At 38.6% G+C, this 23,104-nt stretch overlaps 1 protein-coding gene across 2 annotated transcripts in view; it reads right to left on the minus strand.

The window, feature by feature from the left end:
- The window catches only part of MYO1E (myosin IE), a 160,477-nt gene that overhangs the window by 14,120 nt on the left and 123,253 nt on the right, over positions 1-23,104 (minus strand). For both annotated transcript variants that reach the window (XM_056572455.1, XM_056572454.1), the window contains exons 19-25: positions 19,093-19,237; positions 12,332-12,446; positions 11,119-11,288; positions 8,682-8,827; positions 5,322-5,468; positions 3,615-3,775; positions 2,623-2,709 (exon numbers count right to left, since the gene is read on the minus strand). In XM_056572455.1, the coding sequence (XP_056428430.1) occupies positions 2,623-2,709; positions 3,615-3,775; positions 5,322-5,468; positions 8,682-8,827; positions 11,119-11,288; positions 12,332-12,446; positions 19,093-19,237 (971 nt within the window). The remainder of the gene's footprint in view (positions 1-2,622; positions 2,710-3,614; positions 3,776-5,321; positions 5,469-8,681; positions 8,828-11,118; positions 11,289-12,331; positions 12,447-19,092; positions 19,238-23,104) is intronic.

Genomic DNA, 23,104 nt, shown 5'->3' on the forward strand with positions numbered 1-23,104 from the left:
TTTTAACAGATAAATATCTGAGTCTTTAAAGGGCATGTCTGCTTTGCACAATTTCTTTTAGGAAATTTCTGTATTAATCATGTCTCCAGGTATAGCATACACTAGTACAGTCAATACATTAATAGATCACATGGTGATAGAATGTTACAAGTATTTTTACTCCTTATATAGCAGGTCAGGATGAAAGTCCTGTGGAAACTACTAATTCAAATCAATGGGAAAAGCAACTGACAATTTAATAGTGCACTTTACTATTCTATGTATTTATGAAGCATCTAAATTTATTGCAAAGCTATAAGATACCCTTCAGAGGACAGTAACATACAGTTAAATTCAATGTTACTATATAAATATAAGCAGAGAGGGGTCTTTGTCACAAGTTTACAGTCTACAAGCTGATCAGAGGGTGACCACCTATGAGGGAATGAAGAAGCCAGTGTTTATTTGCCTTGCAGCACCAAGATAGATACGATTACACATTTCTCACTAAAATTATTGGTATTGGGCTGTCTTGGTAACACCAACATTTGCTTCAGGATTCTGAACAGGGAAACTTTTGAAAATTGATTTTTTGCAAACTGCAACACATAATATCACAAAATGACATCCTCTAATGGGACTAATACTCCACAAACAAGAATCAGATGTCATTCAGATTAAATTTCACAATTCACGAAGCATCCGACACCCAAAAAATGCTTTAAAATATTTATACAGATCCACACTGTATAAATCATCTCTTAGTATAACATACATTAGAACAATCAATACATTTCCTTCTTAAAAACATTTACAGATTTAAATCTCAAAAATTCAGGTCATACCCTCAGGTTTCAGCCATGTTGTGGGTTTGGTAACGGTAATTAAAAGTTTTTGGGGAGGTCAAAGCAAAAAATATTTTTAATAAAAAAAAAAAAAAAAGTGAAAGAGGAAACAGGTTTTGTTTTAATGTGGTCTTTGAACATTTGTTATCCAAAAAGAAGTGAATCATTTTTTTCAATTCTTCTTTTGTGTCAATTTAAACTCTATGAAGAACAAAAATATGTCCAATTCATTTAAATGGTGCACCCTACATAAGGAAACTCATATTAGACACACCCCACCCCACCCCGTGGCTGTTAACATAGGCCAGTATTTTTCAGCTAAAGATTGTGCACGTCAATGCCAAATATGGTGTAATCTTTGATTGTTATGTAGCCTGCCTTGTTGATGCATCTAGGATCTACAGCATGACCAAGTTTAAAATATGGGGCCACTCTTTTAGGAATAAGGTTCAAGTCATTCCTCTGTGGCATGCCATGGCACCATTTTGGCACAATTTTCTTGATAAATATGCAGCTATATAATAACCAAAGCATGGCTATTTGTGAGTTCATAAAAGCCTCTTACAGTTTCCACCGATGATTTTATGTGATCACACCCTGTACTTTTACTTAACTTTACCCAGCTGTTCTTTGTTGCATAGTCCCAATATTGCATTATTCCAGTACTGAATTCAAAGTTTCTTATCCATTTAAATGGCAATGACAAGCTTGGTAAGTCTAATGTATTAAATTATACAGTTGGCTTCCAAGACCATATTTGTAGGAACAGGAATCAGGTGGTAAGGATTATTTTTTATAACCAATACTTTGCACAACATTTGTGCAAGAAGAAGCATGTAATTTAGTCTTTGCTACTATGCCCTAGTGCTGGTGAAACTATATCATTCTGAACAGACTGGCACTGTGCTGTGCTTGATTTACAGCACACTATTATAGATGGCATGGGGGGGGGGGGGGGAGTACTGAGTCACTGGCTTCTGAATGTGTGGGAGATGAAAGGGAAACCTTGATTCACCTTTTAGGGACAATGAGAATCCTCTGGAGAAGGTAATCTCACATATTGAATGTACACAGCCAAGGCTTGCTCTCCAGCACTAGGCCCAGCCCAATTTCTGTGTTCTGTCCTAGTCTGTCTGTTACTAGAATCTGAATATTCTGCAAACTAAGTCATTTATAAATATGCTACAGATCACAAAGGCTATCAAACAAAAGAAACTTGTTTGAAATGACAGTGACCATTTACATTTTAGATAAACATTTTTAGAGTAGTCTGTAAAAGTGAGTTATGGAGTAATGGAGGCCGTGCTGTTATCTGTGCCTGCTTTTATCAGGATTATTAGCTTGGCACATGATGCTAATGAACGTACAGTATTTAGCAAAACTGAGTTATACGTCATCATCATACAACATAGATTTACAATTGATGGTAATGCTGGCTGTGACTGCAGTTGACTTTATGATACCCTTTAACCACACACTTCTATGCAGTTCCATTTAAGATCATATAAGAGTTTTTACAGTTAAAATATACACATAAAATTGTAATAGTTAGACATGTCAGCCTGGTAAAAGGTGTATGTTATTTCTCAGGAGACGGAAATTTACTTACTGCCAGATAAACGTAGTTTATCAAAAAACAATAGGAGTGGGGAGGAGAAATTCACCCAGCCTTATCCACTTATAACTTATAAGGTCTGCTGGGGCCAATAGACACTAGAATGTCCATGTGTTCTGTTCACAATCTAATTATAGCTTAAGAGTGCAGTAGATGTAATGTTAGTACTTTAGAACAGTATACCTGGTGGTGGTGGGGCTGCCCTGCTTGGGTAGGATTTGGCTTTGCTCATGTTACTTCTCCCTTCAACTAAGTTTCTTCGTGTTGGCCCTAGATAATAGAAAATAATAAATGCATATGAAAGTGCCAAATAAATAGTTTTTTTTTTAATTCTGACCAATATATACACAAATGTAATTCATTTATACCGAACTAAATCTATCCCAGTGCATGTTACATTATGAGAAGTTCAACATTTCATGATTATGCTTTACAAACATACCCATATGTCTACACAGGAATGTGTACAGAAGCAAAACAAGCATACATTTTTTGTGAAAACCCCATAGGGCTGCTGGCAATCTAAAATAAAATAAAAACAACAAACATTCTAATGGAAAAACCAATGGAAATTATTTTACTGTATGGCCAGTTAAATCTGTAAATTGCTCACCCCAAGCCAAAATAAAAAAAGGGTACTACTTCATTCTGTAATAGAAATGTATATAAAGAATATATACTTTTCCTGAGAAAGTAGAAAACAAAAAGAAAAAAAGTGGAGCGCCACATAGGGTAATATTGTATGTTCAGATGGTGGATATGTAAATCGATATCAGGGAGTGCTCACCTGAGGGGGTCGTGGTACAGCCACAACTCCACTTTACGCCCATCAATCCCTCTCCGGGGAGAACACTAATCAAAATTCTATGCAGCAATGAGTCACATATCCACCCACTATCCAGGGGTGTCAGGAAGATTAAAAAGTGATACCAGAAGGAAATAGTAATTCATTGTCCTGTTATCCGAGAAAGGAGGCAGAGTCCTCCGAAAACGTGTTCATATATTGGACATTTAAATAAACCTGTTCACATAAAAGATTATAGCCATTTCATCGGGATCACTGATCAGTTGCGCAACTTGAGGCACTATTTTCTCCTGGTTTCACTTTTGGATCTTCCTGAGAAGGGTAAGGTAGTTGTAATACATTGTAATTAATACAGGACACATCTACTTACGTGAGTTCTTTGGTAGGCCTTGTCCTATGCTGACCTGTAGCACCTTATTGCTGTGTTTTAGTATAGCTAAATCACCAAATCCTTGAATAAACTGCACTTGACGGGAGCCACTTCCACCACTCCACGGACCCCAGGATTCTTTTTTTAATTTCATCTCAAGTCTGTAGTAAAAACCACATGAAAACATTTATGACTTGTTGTATAAGAATTTCACTGAATTTTAAATGTCATCAAAAAGGGGGATGAAGTGTGTTTAATCCGTTGTTCTACAGGAGATAAGGGATGCCATGATGGACCCAGAGAACGTTATTTCATGTGTATTGCCAGAGAAAAACGGTTTTATACTCTAGAAAACATGAGACAAAGGGCCGCTTCCTTGTATATTATCACCAGATAGCTATGGCAAAAAATATAGCACAGACAAATCAACCATTCTGGGGTTGTGCAAGTTAGGCCGGGCACCACTGAGCACTCTGTACAGATGATAACCCAAAGCACCTGATGGGTTTACCACCAGATCGCAACCATGGTAAATAGCCAGACTTCAATGAGGCCAGGACCAGGTAGGGGGAAAACAAAATAACTCCCCACACTTTGGGGTGAAGCTTTACCTAGAGATGGTGGAAGTCCTCACAACAAGGCAGACTAAACACAAATATAACGTAGAGCAACAGCCTAAGGAAAGGCTTCATGAAAAGGAGCTGAAACACGCTGCAATAAACAGAAATGTATTATATGCACATTTAGTCTGCCTTGTTATGAGGAGAGTGGAGATATTTTTATGACTTGGTCCAAGTTATATTAATGATCCTCATATTAGAAAGACATACCACATAAACAACAGTAGGTCTGTACAAACTATGGATAAACATGCTGCTTGCAGGTCTCGATCCTATGCCTCATGGTTGTCCAGGATTCTGAGCACTATCTATACATCTGCGTGACAAATTCCTCCATCAGCTATCTCAAACTAAAGAGACTGGCGCAGGTAGCTATAATGACATGTAAGCAGATACTGGTGGACTGTTTACATATAATGTCATGTTACTCATGTAGAGAACAGTGCAAGTACATGGAGGAGATTATGTCTGCTTGCTGTACTGTGGGGGCACTGAGGTTGACATTACAGGACACCAAAAACACAGTGGCTCCTAATACAGTTGGAACAGAGGATCGAATAATGAAGAGATATAAAAAAAAAAAAAGGACTACAAAATAGGAAAATTAAAAAGAGGAAGTTAAAAAAAATAAGTTTTAGTATTATACACTTCAACTGCTTAGAGGCGTCCTTACTAAATAATCTCACCAGAAAAGAGAATTCATTTTAATCGTTATCAGTCTGTAGTACTGGTTGTGCATGAAATATGATTTTCATCACTAAGAGATTCAGTTTATACAGAATCCCCCGAGTGAAAAATATTGTCGGACTGGGAGCACAGCTCTTGTCTACTACTAACCAGTCAGTCGTTGTTCTTATGATTGTCTTACTAAATGCCATAATAATGACAGAGGGGCAGAAATGTCTCTCCTGATGGTAAGAAGGGACCCAGACAGAGATGACAAGATGGCAGCTTCTCAAGTACAAGGAATAAAGCCAACCAAAACCAAACCTTGCTATATGCAATAAAGAGAGTTAGACAGGACAGAACAGGATTTTAGGCCAAATGTCTAACCAGAGACTTGTCTAAACAACTAATGCCTACTCACGTGTTGTTGAATTTCAGAGGTAGTTTTCTTTGGGTCTTTTCCTCATAGTGTTTGGCCAGCAGACTTATAAATTCTGTCTTAAACACAGATTCCAGCAAACTGTCATATTCTTGCTCATGAAGAATGAAAAAGTCATCTTGGAATGTGCTGTAAAGATACATGTATTTAATAAATAGAAATTAGAACCATAATGCAAATATACATGGCTGTGGCCCATCTCTAGATGCCTGCATACAAGCAAACTCATGGGGGGGGGGGGGGGGGGGGTTACAAAAACTGGCATTTGAAAACACATGTTTCCTATTAACTTTGGCACATGTTTTGCCTGTCTATGGCTATGCTATGAGTTGTGTAAATTTCTGCTATAATTTTACAACAGTTTTAGTGAAAATGTGAGGTTTGCCAAAATATGCAACTATTTCAGGCCAGCAAAACTTGCATGGCTTACTAAATCTCTGACGGAGACTTGAGGTTTTGAAAATGTTCAGGTTTAGCAATGTTCACATTGATGTCACTGTTTGTTCTGGTCATCAAAAACAACAAAAAGTTGACCAAACTACTGTAGTCTACTACACAATTTTACTTGCCAACAAAAACAGAATGTCAAAGTTTAATAGTATCTATCTGGACACATTATAAAACAGATCAATTGGATCTGTCATATATTCTATTCAAAATGTAAATGATAATGCCAGTAAGATCAGAGCCTTCTTGTGGTCACAAATCTAAAGGTGTCCCAATCTGGAATGACACACCACCCAATGTTTTAAAGGGGTACTCCGCCCCTAGACATCTTATCCCCTACCCAAAGGATAGGAGATAAGATGTCAGATCGCCGGGGTCCCGCTGCTGGGGACCACGGGGATCGCTGCTGCAGCACCCCGCTATCATTACTGCGCAGAGCGAGATCGCTCTGCACATAATGACGGGCAATACAGGGGCCGGAGCATCGTTACGTCACGGCTCTGCCCCTCGTGACGTCACGGCCCGCCCCCGTCAATATAAGTCTATGGGAAGGGGGCGTGGCGGTCATCACCCCCCCTGCCATAGACTCGCATTAAGGGGAGGGGTCGTGATGTCATGAGAGGCGGAGCCATGACGTCACGCTGTATAGCCCGTCATTACGCACAGAGCGAACTCGCTCTGTGCAGTAATGATGGCGGGGTGCCGCAGCGGCAATCCCCGGCGTCCCCAGCAGCGGCACCGCGGCGATCTAACATCTTATCCCCTATCCTTTGGATAGGGGATAAGATGCCAGGGGCGGAGTACCCCTTTAAGGGTTGAATATATTCCAAATAAGTTAGAATGATAACCTGATATTTTAGGTAATGGACATTTATTGACTTGTAAAAACAAACTAATCTAGTAAAAAATGATTCCACTTTGTGTAAAAAATAAATAAATAGGGGGTGATGAAAAATAAAATTGCTCTAGTATGGCCCACTTTGGAGAGGATTGCCTCTGCAACATTCCAGTGAATTAGTCCATCAGTCTTTTAGATTGGTCTTTGTTTGTTGTGCACAGTTCAGTTTAAGATATTTATACATTTAGAAATGTACAAATCATGTTTTAGGTTTAAAAAATAAAACCTTTATTTACATAGTGCTGTTACACCGGAGAATGTTTAGGTCTATAAGCATATGAATTTCTAGGGTTGAGTAGCTGCCATCAGATAATATTGTTAAACATCTTTTACTAGAAGCATTTTTAAAATGCATGAAAATCTGAACAGATGTCACCACATGGGAGCCAGAAGGGTAAGAATCTAGTTCTCCCAGATACTTTTGCTCCTAGGCAGACTCATTTGGATCAGAGAGCTCTCATGACAACTGGCTTGCAATTTCTTGCAGATGTTTCATAGATGTTGAAGAAGCTTCTACCGCTGTGAGAATTGAATAAAATCTGAGTATTCACTTGTTCTATTCTATTCCACTGCAGGAAATATAGTGTTTGTATTATAGATATACTTCATTTAGAGTAGATTCCTTTTTGCATTAGCTTTAGGGGTAAAGAGGTATTACAGGTATTCACCCTAACTCGAGAATGAGTTCCTTGCAGGACTGGTCTACAGTATCCCTGCTAAATGACTTATTTCACTTCCAGTAACTACAGACAGTGCTTTTTGGTATGTACGCTTCTCTAATAAAATCCTAATAATGTTTCAAACAGGGGCCTTACTTCAATTCATAGGGCACCATAGCAAGGCCAGGAGGGGCTCCATCTTGGGGACCTTAAATCAGTAACATCTGCTTAATAGGTTATGCCTCTGATGCATAAGCATTCCATGTGTAGACCTGCTCAGTGTACAGCAAAAAACACTAAAAAGTGCAAGAACACCGTGGCCACGGAAGCACCGCGGCCACGGAAGGATATTGTTTTTGACACAGGGTGCCTCCAGCTGTTTCACCACTACAACTCACAGCATGCCCTGACAGCCAATAGATGTCAGGGCAAGCTGGGAGTTGTAGTGGTGAAACAGCTGGAGGCACCCTGTGTAGAAGATCTAAGGGCGGAAGTGTCGGCCCCAGGCCCCCAGCAGGCATCAGCGATGCCTGTTTGCTGGGGAAGTCTGCCTGGTAGTGAGCACACTACCAGGCAGACAAAAAAGCATTTTTAATATAGTAAAAAAAATAAAAATAAAGGCAGGGAGGGGGTTAGGGAGAGATGGACAATAGGCAGGGACAGAAAAAAAAGGATGGTGGGAGCTACCCTTTAAATGGAACTGAGGTGCAGAACCACACCCAACCTGGAGACAGACAGGGAGCTGATTTTGAAAGAAAGTAGCTCTGTTTTTTTCTTCCTGGATAACCCCTTTAATGCATTTCTAAATAGGGAAGGCCCAGTACCACAGGGAGGTGAAAAATACAAGATACCATGCTAATAGAAGATGGCACTAAGGGGTGTTAGTATGCTGCTGCAGAATTCCCCTATTCCAGTGAGGAGGTGGTGTGCACTACATGGAGATTTGTAAAATCTCATTTGCTTGTTACTGTAATATGCTACAGGTTTTATCTGTGCAAATCCATAGCTAAAATCTACAGCATTTCAACCATGTATGGATTTAGCATTATAATAGCCATGAGCAAACTATAATCTAAGGAAAAGATGAGTTCTGTTTCCTCACTAAAAGTCATCTCATGTGTCGACACAATTACTGTGTACAACCATTTACTATTAAAACAGCATGCTATAGCTTTATTACAGGAATATATTTTATTTTACACCAACATTCTATGTACGATACTAAAGCAGCATGGTAGGAGAAAACAACAGTTATCCCACAGGAAGAAAGGTCACCGATTTTATACAGACAGCACAATGTATACATTATAACTTTTCCCTCAAGGTACACATACTGACCTTAAAGAAACAGAAAGAATACGCTCCACATCAATCTTCCTTTTTACTACTTCCTTTACCATTCCCTTCTCTTGGCCCTGTTTCACTTTCTCTCTCCCAATGAGGTAAACAGATTTTGGTGTTAGGATAAGATCTCTCTTTATTCCCTATTAATAAGGAAAACTGTTTGATTAATTGGCGCCATCATCCAGATTATGTGCTGAATAATCTTACAATATATTACAGAGTTAAAATCCCCATGTATCACACAGCTACAGAATTGCGACCATGAGGGGCTTACTGAAGACCGATTTGTATCATTAAAGTGAACCTGCCACATTAAAAATGCAGTCCATTCTGCAGGTAGTATGTTGTAGATCCAAGGAAATGAAGGCGGGTATCCGGCTCCTAGACAGTAAAAATCCAACTTTAATGAAAAAAACTGTGTAAAATCATACAGGTGAAAAAATAGTGAAGCCACGAAAAATAAAAGCACAAACGAAACCCCAACGCGTTTTGACCTGTCAACAAGTCTTAGCCATGAATAAGACTTGTTGATAGGTCGAAACACGTTGGAATTTTGTTTGTGCTTTTATTTTTCGTTGCTTCACCATTTTTTCACCTGTATGATTTTACACAGTTTTTTTTTTTATTAAAGTGGGATTTTAACTGTCTGGGAGCCAGATACCCGCCTTCATTTCCTTGGAACTGCTGCACCTGGAGTCCCGGCTCTAGTGTTTCTTTCCGAGCTTCCACTCTTATCTACGCTACTGATGCAGAGTCCCTATCTATTGGAGGGGTGAGCTGGCCCATGTATTTTTTACATTTACTATTTAGTACGTTGTAGAGCAGAAAGTAGGCTCAGCAGACTGATATATAACTTTGTGTGGAAATGTATTAATGTAATTTCTGCTTATTCTTGACTAAGTGGTCATGTGGGTGGTCCTACTGAGTGACCGACAACTATCTGTGTAAAAGTGCACATGAAGAGAAAGCTGTCAATCACTGGGTAGGACAGTCCACATGACTACTGCATAATGTTTTTAAATGATATAATCAGAGATGCAGGCATTTGGGGCTTTTTAAAGAAGAACTATCAGTTATAAAAGAAAATGCAATAAATGACAGTAATGCAAATAGAGATTCACTGCAGCACTCCAAGGGGGAGATTTATCAAAACCTGTGCAGAGGAAGAGTGGTGCAGTTGCCCATAGCAACCAATCAGATTGCTTCTTTCATTTTCCACAGGCCTCTTTAGAGGCCTGTGGAAAATGAAAGAAGCAATCTGATTGGTTGCTATGGGCAACTGCACCACTCTTCCTCTGCACAGGTTTTGATAAATCTCCTCCCAAGAGTGTGGAATCAAAAAATTCCACATTTTGGCTGGACTGTAACAGCTATTCTCAAGCGTATAAATGACAGTGTATAAAATTTAAGAAACGTGTGGGGGAAACATGTTTTACTTTTATTCGTCTCTAGTAGAAACAATGATGGTCTCAGCACCTTTTTATTTCCATTTAACAGACACAGTGTGTAAACCTGGTTAGCAGATGATAATCCAAAAATAGCAGTCCCGTATATATGCTGGCATATAGTGCTACTACGTAGTGAAGATCATATATAGCAAATACTTGAGAAAAAAAATTAAAAATAGAAAGACGGAGCACTAACCAGTCAATCTTGAAGCAGGATAATCTTTATTTCCAGTGCGGGTACATCGTGAGCGGGGGAGCGGACTTCCCGGAATGACTTCGGGCCCAAAGTCATTCCCGGCAGTCCATTACCCCGCTCACGGTGCACCCACACTGGAAATAAAGATTATCCTGCTTCAAGATCGACTGATTAGTGCTCAGTCTTTCTAGATCTTTTCAAATGTTTTACTTTTACTTTGCAGAGAGAGATCAAAATCTTGAGATTTTTCTGGATGGTACAAAATGTAGAATTGATGGGGGGCTGATTCTATACAGCATCTGAATGGCAATATGTGCTCAGATCTGTCAACTTATCTATCAACGTGCCTCTGGCCATGGTAACTATTAGCACCCTTGATCACATTCGTATGGTGCCCATGGGTAGCAAAGGGAGCTCTCTCCCTCTGTGAAATCACTTAGATGCTGAGAACATTATTAGCTGATCCTGGAAGTTAAAGCAAGGTTCCAACAGCTGTGTATTACTGTGGGGCTTCTGGTGCTATTAGCACACACAGTGACAGTGCCCCCTGTGTTCAGAGCACTGGAATAGTAAGGTGCAGGCCCTAACCTAGTTTAATTCATATATTAAATTATTCAGATTTTTATGATCTAGGCTTGTAGACATTACATCAGAATATTAATTGTCTCAGTTTGCGTTAACGTATACATATTTATAACAATGACTACAAACAGTTTGAAATAGTTCTACAATGAATAAGCTTCATTTGCAGTAACTAGAAAATCCATATCAATAATTGTTTTCTTACTTTAGATCTCCGATCATATTTGGTAACAGTGTCAGCAAAATCTATTTTTTCTCGTTTTCCTAAAAATTGCCGGAGCTCTGGATGGTCTTCCATACCAATGTAGTCCCCAATAAAATTTCTGTTAATACTATTCCTTCTCCTCTCTTTTTTGTTAAGAAAAAGATCTGAGGCTGCAAAACAAAAATGCAAGAAATGAAAAAGATTCAGAAAAAAACAACAAGGCAATTGACCAAGCCCACCTCTAACCTCCTGTGAGGACAAATCCCATCAAAGGCTAAGGGCCCAGATAGATAGAGATAGCAAGGATTGTACATTGACTGATCGGCTTGTTTTTACCCATCAAAAAAATCATCAGCCGTACAACTTCCAGTATGGATGTACCGGCGACAACTGATGGTAGCAAAGGGCCTCATGAACAATGCTACTGTGCATGTCTAATAGGGCCCTAACCATAAGTCCTGTATGGGGCCGCAGCAGTCTGCAGAAGGTGCCGTGTCATCCCCAGCAGGAAGTCGCGGCAGACATGCCCCCTTCCATGTGTCTCTATGGGATATGCATCATGCGTTGCGTCATGCAGGAACGGAATGCCCCCATTTCAGCATACTGCCGCGGCCCCGTACAGGACATCGCAGGGGGTCCCAGCGATCGTACCCACCGCAATCTATATTTTATCACCTATCCTTCGGATAGGGAATAAGTTACATTGCATTACAGCTCTCCTTTAAAAAAAATATATGATCAAGTTATCAAACAATATGTTTAAAAAATATATATATATATAATAATTATATATATATATATATATATATATATATATATATATATATATTCACCACCTGATACATACACTAGTATAAAAAAATAAATAAATGGGTTATGAAGTATTGGTAAAAAAAGGTTTATTTTTAGAAGGGAGGCAGATCAATGTCAAACCTCCCCTCTCACTATAGGCCACACAGCAGTGGTGACAGCTACCTATGTGGTAAGAATACAATTCTAAGCTGATATATCACTTCCAAAGTTGGCACACCGCTAGAATGCTTTAGAAAAAAAAGTAGGAAACTAAAAACACAATCTGTCCATTTAAGTTCTCCTTCTAGGTACATAAGATATAGTATAAGTAAATTGTCTTGAGGGAACATTCCATAATGCAATTCACCACTGCCATGCCCAATACATACTGTAATAGAATTATTTAGATGCATTACCATACCTTGTTCTCTCATTTCTACATATTTCTTTCTGGCAACATACTTCCTCCAGGCTTTCTGAATTGTTCGAGCATAACCATCATACTTCCTTTCACGCATCTCCTCCAGGAGAAATAACTGGGATGGAAAAAAATGTATATAGATAAACATGAACACAAAAATCCTTCCTTGATTTTAAGCTGCAGGACTCCGGATTTTTGCAGGGTTCCTTTAATAAAAATGAATGGTCCATTGTGGACAACCCCTTTAATCACTGCATAAGGAAAAGTTCTGAAACTTCTAACATGCATTGTATTTCAATTCCTCACCATATCTGTTTGCCGTCATTGAAGAGAAATATTCATAAAGGGGTATTCCAGGATTTTTTTTTTATTTGACTTTGGTACAGGGGCTGTAAAGTTAGTGGAGTTCATAATAGTGTCTGTACCTGTATGTGATGGTGGTCTCGCAATTCTTCTGTGATTTTTGCCCCAAAGTTTATTTTTAACAGCATACAAAATTACTGTCATCTCAGGTTTTCCCAGGGTGCAGTCCGGCCTGAGACATTACATCACTAGTCAGGTGATGAAAGGGAGACTGTCTTTGCTTCAATAGAGTAGAATGACCACTGGGTGGGAGAGAGATCATTCTGCCACTAATTTTATTTTTGCATCAGCTGGAGGCACCCTGGTTAGAAAACACTGGTCTTTTGCATGGAATGTGGTTGATGTGTGGGAGGGAGAAAAGTGACCTCACACTTACAAACAAGGAACTATGGGACTTGTAGTTAAAGAAAGAAACTCCAACAGGAAATCACCAGTTCACAAAAAGATAGACACAGCTTTATGGTAATCTCACAATATAGCCATTTAGCCCCAAGACAAGCACTGATTCTTCCTAAGCATGTCCATTACTATCTGGTAGGTAAGTGCTAAATGTCACCTTATGGTGGATAACCCCTTTAACATTGTCATTTATAATCAGAGGCTAAAAATATGTCCTCATCCACAGCCAAAAGACACAGCCATATGGCATTTAAGTGTATAAGAGGACCCTATGACCATGCAAATGAATCAGTCTCTGCATGTAAGGCTAGGTTCACATCAGTGTTATTAACAATTATGGTGCTATGATAGCTAATTCTGTTATAATGACAGGACTTTAGCGAAAAAAAGGCCTGCATGTCAAGGTTTTTTTCCGCTAAAATTCTGTAAAATAACAGACATCTAACAGAACCCCAAGAAATCCCATTCAAACTGAATGGACCTGTCAGGTTCAGTTGATGCCAGCTGTCCCAACTTCCGTCCCAGCCCTGTTATCAGTTGTTGTAACTGAGCTCCCTAACAGAGCCCCACAACACTAATGTGAACGCTAATGTCTTAGTCTAAGTTCTTATCCATTAACATCAGAAAAAGATCTTGGAATAGGTAAAAAATGTAAACACAAAGTATATTAGAAAGCTGAATTATTTTATCATGCAATGATTCTTAAACTTCAGTTACTTAAAACCACAAGAACCCTTATAAAAGGTAGAATTTAAAAGGAATCTATTTCCTACCTTGAGTTCATGTCAAACTTGCTTTTTTTATTAACACTGGCTTGGAAATAAAATTAAGTGACATTGAGCAAAAAGACTTTTGACATGTTCCAGAGACATTTCAAGAGTTTTTGATCAGTCAGGGTCTGGATGTTCAGATCCAGACCAATCCCTAGATTGGGCTTGGAGAAAAGCATGGCTGACCAAGACAATCCCATAGATTTACTTGGTAAGTTTGTCTCGCTTAGCACACTTCTCCTGGCTTTTTCTAGCAAATGGTCAAAAAGTTACAATGTCCATTTAAATACAGAAACGCTTAGTCTACTTCAATTTTATTGTTTTGCAATCTGAGACAAATTGTATATTGTAAGAAGAAAAGAACATCGTATTCAACATTGAACTCCTCCCTGAGATGTTCTAAGCCTGATTGTGGATTTTTTGTATTGTGTTAAAAACAGAGGACTAAATATAGTGTCTAAAACTCATTGGGGGTTTTGAGTTAAGCCACAGATGTCATGAATATCTTCAGAAATTCTGAGTCAACATGCATACACTGTCCTTTTTCCATTGTACTTTGTTTCTTTGTAACATTTCTCATCTGTAGCAAAATAAAAAAAATCATAGGATAGATGCAGGCTCTCAGGTTTCACATGGTCACACTAGAAACTTCTCAGCAATGCTTCAGTCCCCTCTGTTAGGGTGCTTTCACACTACGATTGTAGTGTACGGTTGCTGGATTCGGTTGGGAGGGGCGAAAACCGGCCGCTCCTGGATCCGGCCCGAACCCCATTCATTTCAATGAGCCGACCGGAGTCAAACGCTGACTCCGGTTGTCTCATTTTTGCCCCGTATACAGTTTTCTGACCAGAACTAAAACAGTGGTATACTTCATACTGGGAAATAAAACCGTGGTATATTTCCCAGTATGATAGAGGACTTTTGTCATGGTGGATGCCAGGAGAGACTTTCTCCCTGAAAAGGTAATTGAAACCTATATTCTTCATAAGAAGCATCATTTGAGCCAATCATAAAGCTCTAGACATCAAAAAGCTTGCAAAAATGATAATATGTGAAATTTAGTGGAGGAATAATGTTTTGGGGGCAGTTTCCAATGAAGTATTCTGAATCTCTAGAGAAATGATAGAGAGCCTCAGCATGACAATGCATGGTCCATCTATCTAACTATCTCTCCATTCATGTCTCTCTCTCTCCCTATTTCTCTTCATCCATTCAGTAAATGCAAAAAATGCTATGGTAGAAAAAAAGATTGCTGACAGACTGGCTCTTTTGCAAACTTTTGATTTGATTCTCATGTAGGAATGAAACATAATACTGTATATCGTACATCCTGTTATGGCATTCTTCTACTGCTGGCTTAAACAAACACCACACACATTAACAAGCACCAGGATAAGAGGCCCATGAGGCCAATGGCAAAATAGAAATGCAGGAAAATGAATGCTTGGCTGTGCATTAAGCCTGAGGTGTGATGTGCAGATAACACAGCTAAATAAATAGCCCTGGATTATTATATATTTTGTTTTAGAACACCTTTGTTTTCCACTTGAGCTAAATGTGGTTTTCATCACTTGCAATCATGGGATCAGACCAGCAGAATATAGAAGCTTTAAAATGGAACAGAACCAGTAGTTGATGCAGGCTGAAGAAAGTTTACTTCATCCTCTTATTAGAAATATTGCTTTGGGATGTTACACAGGCACTCTATACCCCAATTGTAAAGCTGAAGTGCTGGTGTGTCGAATATTAACACCATGTGGCTCTTGTCAGGGCTCCGCTTCAATTAAATGTATCATCTTGTCTGAGATGCTTTTAACAACTTTTTATCAGCTACATGGAGCATAGGGACCTGTAGTTTGGGGCAGACTCATGGACTTCTATGGGAAAGTGTTCTAGGCATGCTCTGTGACCAGTGAAGTAGTAATTCACTGTGCAGGGAGGGGGAAAATATTGCTCAAGTGATCTCTACAGAAAAAGATGTGTCAACATATTAATAGTCTTCATGACCAGCTGCATAAAAATAAGAAAGGATGAACATACATTAAAACCACAAACAGTTTGGTTACTAAAAACAACAAAAGTTCAGTCTCCATATCCAAATGGCTGTGGTAATGTATAAGTTTATCCTTGCTTATTTTTTAGAAAACAGGCTCTTCCTATTTATTCAGGTATAATCATATGTGACAGATATGAGCATCTACCACTCTTGAGCAGACACCAAAGTTGCAACAAGCTGGTCACCCATAAGACAGCAGATAATGTTTCCAAATCACAGCAATTGTGCACATCAGCTCAGCTAGTTTTTTGTTGTAGACTAAACCAAACAAAATAAACAGCAATCAAAAAATATGTTACTACAAATGGAATCAACATAGGAAAAGAAAAAAAAATAGATAGATCAGTTTTAAACTAAAACCCTATAAGATCCCCTAAGAACGTGTTTTAGGGATGGATAAGCCACATATGCTGTGAAATTAAGGATGGAAGACTTGCTCCTGCGGTTGTGTAACCGGAATGCTGTTCAGTACTAGGAGTTCGTCTCTATAGCGCGCATGCAACCTGTATCTTTATGTGTGTGGCTTGTCAATGGAATTACTATTTGTATACTGTGACACAAACATTCGTATATAGTGCTCTTAAACAGTTTAACTACTTCCAGACAGGGCTTGTTCACTGATCCCCCCACCAAATCAGAATAAATCCCTGAACAGACATCCAGGACCTTATTAAAAAGGGTTGTCCAGGGTAAAGAAAAAAAATAGGCCTAAGCATATATGGCTGTGGTACTATAAAAATAAAAAAGCAGGAACACTTACCTCCCCCAATCCCCTGCAGCTGCATATGGATGACTGCCAGTGCCCGCTTGTCACTACTTCTTTAGGAGAACTGCCCCGCTCAGTCAATGACTGCCCATAGTGGAATTCTACCTTGGCCAGTGATTGGCTAAGTGGGGAGGTTTTTTGTTTACAAGAACAAGGAAGAAATAAAGATGACCAGGGACTGGGAGCTATCCAAACGGCAGCTCTGGAGGATTGGATGAGGTATCCCTTTTATTTATATGGCACCCCCAGCCATACATAATATTTTCTTTTCATCACTTGGCAATCCCTTTAAAATCTTTCTAAAGAATAGCTCACTGCTCTTACAGGAAAACAAAATCCCTTCTATGTTGGTATAGAAACATTTTCTGATCTATACACAGAAGATGCCTCCTTTATATAGTGACACTTCTTGGTATAAATAGAATGTTCAAGTGATCTTGAGTGACCTTGCACATATTTTTACATATTTATTTGGTTTTGTCTCAAAATAAGGTATAATTTCTTTATCTTAGTATACAATGTTATTTTACTTTCCTAAACCAATTATTCTGCATAGAAAAGTAAGATGCCATATTTTTATACCCCTTTTATTAACTTAGGAACAGGTTTCTGTATTTAGGTTCCACACTGACAGAGTTTTACTTTGCACAAAAATGTAATTGAAAAACCATCTGCAGTAACTGGCCGGCACTTTCACACTAGCGCTTACTAATACCTATGTTTGGTAAAAAAAAAAAAAAAACAGTGTGTCTTAAAGGGGTACTCCCATGGAAGACTTTTTTTTTAAATCAACTGGTGCCAGAAAGTTAAGCAGATTTGCAAATCACTTCTATTAAAAAATCTTAATCCTTCCAGTACTTTTTAGGGGCTGTATACTAAAGAGAAAGAAAAGAAAAAAAGAAATGCATTTCCTCTGATGTCATGACCACAGTGCTCTCTGCTGACCTCGGCTGTCCATTATAGGAATTGTCCAGTGCAGCATATGTTTGCTATGGGGATTTTCTCCTACTCTGGGCAGTTCCTAAAATGGACAGCAGAGGTCAGCAGAGAGCACTGTGGTCATGACATCAGAGGAAATGCATTTCTTTTTTTTTATTTCTCTTTAGTATACAGCCCCTAAAAAGTACTGGAAGGATTAAGATTTTTTTAATAGAAGTGATTTAAAAAAAAAAAAAAAAAAAGTTTTCCACAGGAGTACCCCTTTAAACTGTGGGAGTCATCAAAGCAAACTCCGAGCATTTTAATAACATTGAGCCACTTGGATGAAAATAGTGTATCATGACTCTGGGCATACTGAATTTGTCCTAATGTACACTGATATACAATATGGAAACAAGATAAATGAAGTGGCACGGAACATTCAGTACCTTAGTAATGGAACTGATGACTAATTTGACTAACATAAAATGCAATTACATGCCAGCCGTCAGCAGCCTACAGACTGGTGGTCTCCAACTTGTGGTGTATAGAGAAACAGGTTGAAGAGGGAAAGTAAAGACTGCTGTGCCCAATATGAAGATTACAAATTACTGTTAACAGTAGTGTACAAACTGCTGACTGGAAACAACAACATTCCCTTAGTTCCCTACTATATTTCCAGAACATGCTTGATGCGTATAGGAACTGTTCCAATAATAACATAATGTTTGAGAACTGTTTATGCAATACCCAAATATATCTAATTTATTGGAAATCCAACCAAGAGGTGCTCTAAAGCAAGTATCTCTTTAAAAAAAAAAATGTACCCTGCCACAAACAATATAGTTCAGACTACACTATAAAAAAAAACTTTAAAGGGAATCAGTCGGTTCCTTTTGCTGCTAAAGAGCTACATGCATTGTTGGATAGCTATTAAGCTATAAAACGATATTGTACCTTTCCGGGAGCGGATGTTTGTTGCCAAACTAACAAAAATGCCTTTTTGTTCCTCAGCCAAGTGTCACTGAGGTGAGGCTGAACTGTAAGTGCCACTGTCTAACACACCTCTTCAGTTGCCCAAATCCCTCAGTCCCTCCTTGAGTCAAGGAGGGGCTGGGAGGTGAGTGTGAGCAATGAGCCGTGCCAGATAGTGGCACTTGAGCAGCTCAGCTCTACCTCCTTGACTGAGGAATAAAAAGGTGAGTTAATAAGTTTGGCAGCCACCATCAGTTCTAGAAACAGTATCGTTTGCTTCTATATCCTAACACCTATCCAACAGTGTCTGCCGCTCTTAGCAAAAAACACAGCTAGAAGTTCCCCTTTAATGGATTATAATGAATATTAATCACAAACGGCAGATCATGCTAGTTACTTCACTTTCAATTATAAATGATGGCTACTGCTCACTGAGAGCTGTTATACTTTCAGTGACTGAAATACTGACCATATCATTGCTGAAACGTCAGCAATACACATAAAATGTACTCACCGATTCTGGAGCTTTGATAAAGACTTTGGTTTTTCCAAGCTGAAACTGATCAGAGTCCATATTAACAGAATGCAGTAAGTGAAGGACACCTTGCTTCTCATCTCCCCTCCAGGAAGGCCAGGTTTCTTTGGTAAGAATAGCATATCTGTAAAGACAAATTGATAACACATGTAAACAGCTATTTTGGCTATGTAGATTGCTGCTAACACTTGAATGTACCAGGAAGACCCATGCTTTTTTAAATTAGAAATATTCTTAAAATTTCTTCTGATGCACATACATTTTCTATGAACTAGTTTAGTGTATGACATCAGTGGGACCATGTGCAAGAACAGTATATGGGCCCCTTGAGGAAACCGGATTATTATGGAGTATCACTCTATAGTGACTAAAATCTAACAGTAATTGTGTGCCATTACAATACATGCCAAATAAGAGAAACTAGGATGCTTTGACTTTTTTAAACTTTTCTATTCAGATAACAGTGGCCTTAGTTACGCACATGGCCTATGTGTAGCGGCATGAACTGTGTGGGTGGAATTGGCCAACTTACCTGGGTAGTACTTTGTATATACACTTTTCATATCCTGTCAATTATATTAGTCTAGTAGGGTCTATTGATTTTTTTTTTTTTTACTTTTTAGTTACAAGCTCTTTAGATGTTTGCTCCATTAAAATGATACATGTGCTGAACATATTTTTTAAGGTTCTTGGTCACTGTATTTTCAATTAGTACAATGTCTATTTGAGTTTAAAGTAAATATTTCCTTTAGTTAGGATGTTTTATTTATCTGATGAAATCACATGAAAGACATGGTCAACCAACACAGTGAGAATAAACTGGTGAGAATAAAATGGCTCCTAGAAATGATAATGCACTGTCAACAACTATGTGCCACGTATAGGATGATGATATATATGAATGATGTGTGTAATAGTCTAATTGTCAACCTTAAAAGCCACATGAAATTTAGTGAGGTCACTGCTCCTCAAAATATGTAATTTATTGCAATATTACTGATACAATACATGACAATGAATTCAACAACATTTGGTCAGGTTACAAAGATCACCTGTTAGTACTTCATTTACTACATAATCCTGGCCTGGATTTATATTGAATAAGTACAATGTACAAAGTATTTTTTCCTAATAAGGAAAATGCCTTCAGTTTGTATTACAATAGTTCAAAGAATTCTCTTAACTAAAGCTGGGTTCACACTCACACAGTGTTTTGCATTAACATGTCACTGTTTCCATTTCACTATGATTAATTTAGCTGTATATAAAACTGTAGTGGACTACATTATTGCATACAGCAATTATTGTAAGTCAGCCTGCAAACACTATAACACTAAGTTGCATCAAATCTATGTTAGGAACTAAGGTAGAGATTTATTAAAACTTGTGTAGAGTAAAAGTGGTACAGTTTCCAACCAGATTGCTTTTTTCATTTTTGAAAAGGCCTCTGAAAAATAAAAGAAGCAATCTGATAGGTTGCTAGGCAACTGCACCACTTTTGCGCTGCACATGTTTTGACAAATTTCCTCCTAAGGGAAGGGTCACAGTTTTCCAGGGTATTTGACGCTGCAGATGCACTACTGACTATCCCTAGAGAGTGAGCCTCCTGCTGTGCCCGTGCGTCCTGCTTTGTGTGCTCGTAGCAACAATCTGCTGCTACAAGAAGACACACAGTGATCTACGAGTGGTCGAACGCATGTGCAGTGTATTGACAGACATTACGGTCGCTCCCTCTCCTCCCTGAGCTAGGCAGAGAGCAGCCACGATGTCTGTGAAAATGCAGAGGATTGCTGCTACCAGCAGACCACATGGGACACACTGGCACAGCAGAAGGCACACTCCAGGGATGATTAGTAGTGCATCCCCAGCGTCAAATACGCTGCAGATGCGCTATGCGTGACCCCACTCTATAAGTCTATTTCACCCCACTTACAATTTCTTGTCAGGTTGGAAAATTAACTAATCATTTACTAAGCTGACACATTATATTGTGTGTTATTTTTGTAGGACATGTAATGGCAGAATAATATGCCAAGCCTAAAGGACAATGGCAGTATTTTGTGGGATCTTTTGGGCTCACTTGTTACACACACTTGTTACACCATGTGAGAAAGTCTACCAAACTTCAGCTGAAAATTGTTACTACTAAGCATCTAAATAACTGCACAAATAGCAAGCCTCCAGGCATAACATAACATAAGATAAGATAGAAAGTACCACGGACCAGTTAAAGCAGCAGAGGTAATCTTGCTCTCTAATTATGTAACTTGCCGTCCTAATTGGAATAAAGAACTCAGATTTTATTGACCTGCAGAATGTGAGTGCCATAGTACATTCTATCTTAAATTTAAAAAAGTATTCGGGCAGTAAACCACTATGGTGGTATGACAGTAATAGGTGGACTGCAGTTTTTTCAGCCACAGACAAAAGTGTACTCAAAAGTAATGGGAAATATAAAAGGAAGGACTTATACTTCTCCTTTTTCATGGAACCAATTCTGTCTTTGACTCAAAAACTGCAGCAGCAGTATTCCAAAAAGCCTGCCAAGGAGAAATGCAGCATGATAAAAGACAAGTAAAGGGGATCCTACTTATGTTGCCTCTGGACCAATTTTTTAAGAAACCAGCCCTAAAAATATGACTAGGCTATTGTGACCCCAGAAAAAAATGGTAACACTTACTGGTTACTTGTACAAGGGCAGGCTAGGCACCTATTCCCATAACTTGCCTTTGTACCAGTAACCAGTAAGTGCTATACTGCCCTTTAAACAGTAACCAGCAAATGCAGTCTATTTTTTTGTGATTTTTGAGTGATTTTTGTCTCCTATTTCTGCATTTTTTTTCTAGGCTATAGTGACAAAAGAAGAGTGTGTGCAGAATAAAAATTATTCTCATGGTAAGCTCTCCCTTGTAAAGTTCCCTTTTACCTATTCAGGCTAGCTATTTTCGAAAAATGTCCAGTTTCGTAAAAAAAAAAAAAAAGCCAGGCTAGGTAAAAGGGAACTTTACATGGAAGAGCTTACCATGAATAATAATGGAGGGGAATTCATCAAGAGTGGTGTAGGTGAACATCTTTTTACCCCATTAATTAAGGTGTTGGAAACTGTACACATGCACCAAATTTATTAAATGGTGTAGGGCATGTGATAAATCTGGTTCTGATCACATTTCTTACTTCAGTACACCACTTTGTATGGTGATTCCTCTGCGACAAAATGTGCAACTTTTAAAAAATGCTGTCCACAGTCAGTTCTGTAAGCCTAAACTAGCGCAGTTGCGACAAAAGATGCGACAAACTGAAAAGTCGCTCATCATAAATTCCTTACCACTGCATGATATCAAATGAAATCATGACTTGGTATGTTCCTTTTGAAAAACCTTCTAAAGCAAAAGTCACAATGAAAAGTCTCAAAACAGCATCTGAGACAAACTGTGAGACAAATGTACAACACAAATCCAGGGTAAGACCAATGATAAAGGTACATAAGGGAATGTTCGCTTGGCAATTGAGGCTAAAAATAAGCCTCAAAATCTGCGGCTAAAATAAAGCAGATTTTGATACTGATTTAAAGCTGACTACATGATTGCGATTTTCATACTGATCAATACCAAAATGCACACCTTTGGTTAATTCTGAGTAACCAGCATTGATTTTTCAGCTCTGTGAGCACAATGAAAGCAGTTTTCAATTGAACTCAATTCATTTCAATGGGGGCCAGTTTTTAGGCTGAACAGGACTGGATTTTGATACCATTTCAGTTTCCATTTCAGCACAGATTTCTGCTCTGTGAATAAGGCCTAACATTAGCTGATTCTCTGATGTGTATGGCATTTGTCCAATATCTATATATTCATTAGTAATTACACTTAATTACCATAATCATTACAACACCACAAAGATATAATCCCTGCTTTACTTCCTCATTACTAATGGACTTTGTCACAGTGAACACAAAAGTGTAGCCCCAATATCAGTAACAGCCAAGGGATGA

The sequence above is a fragment of the Hyla sarda genome, chromosome 4, assembly GCF_029499605.1.
Source record: "Hyla sarda isolate aHylSar1 chromosome 4, aHylSar1.hap1, whole genome shotgun sequence".
Classification (NCBI taxonomy): domain Eukaryota; kingdom Metazoa; phylum Chordata; class Amphibia; order Anura; family Hylidae; genus Hyla; species Hyla sarda.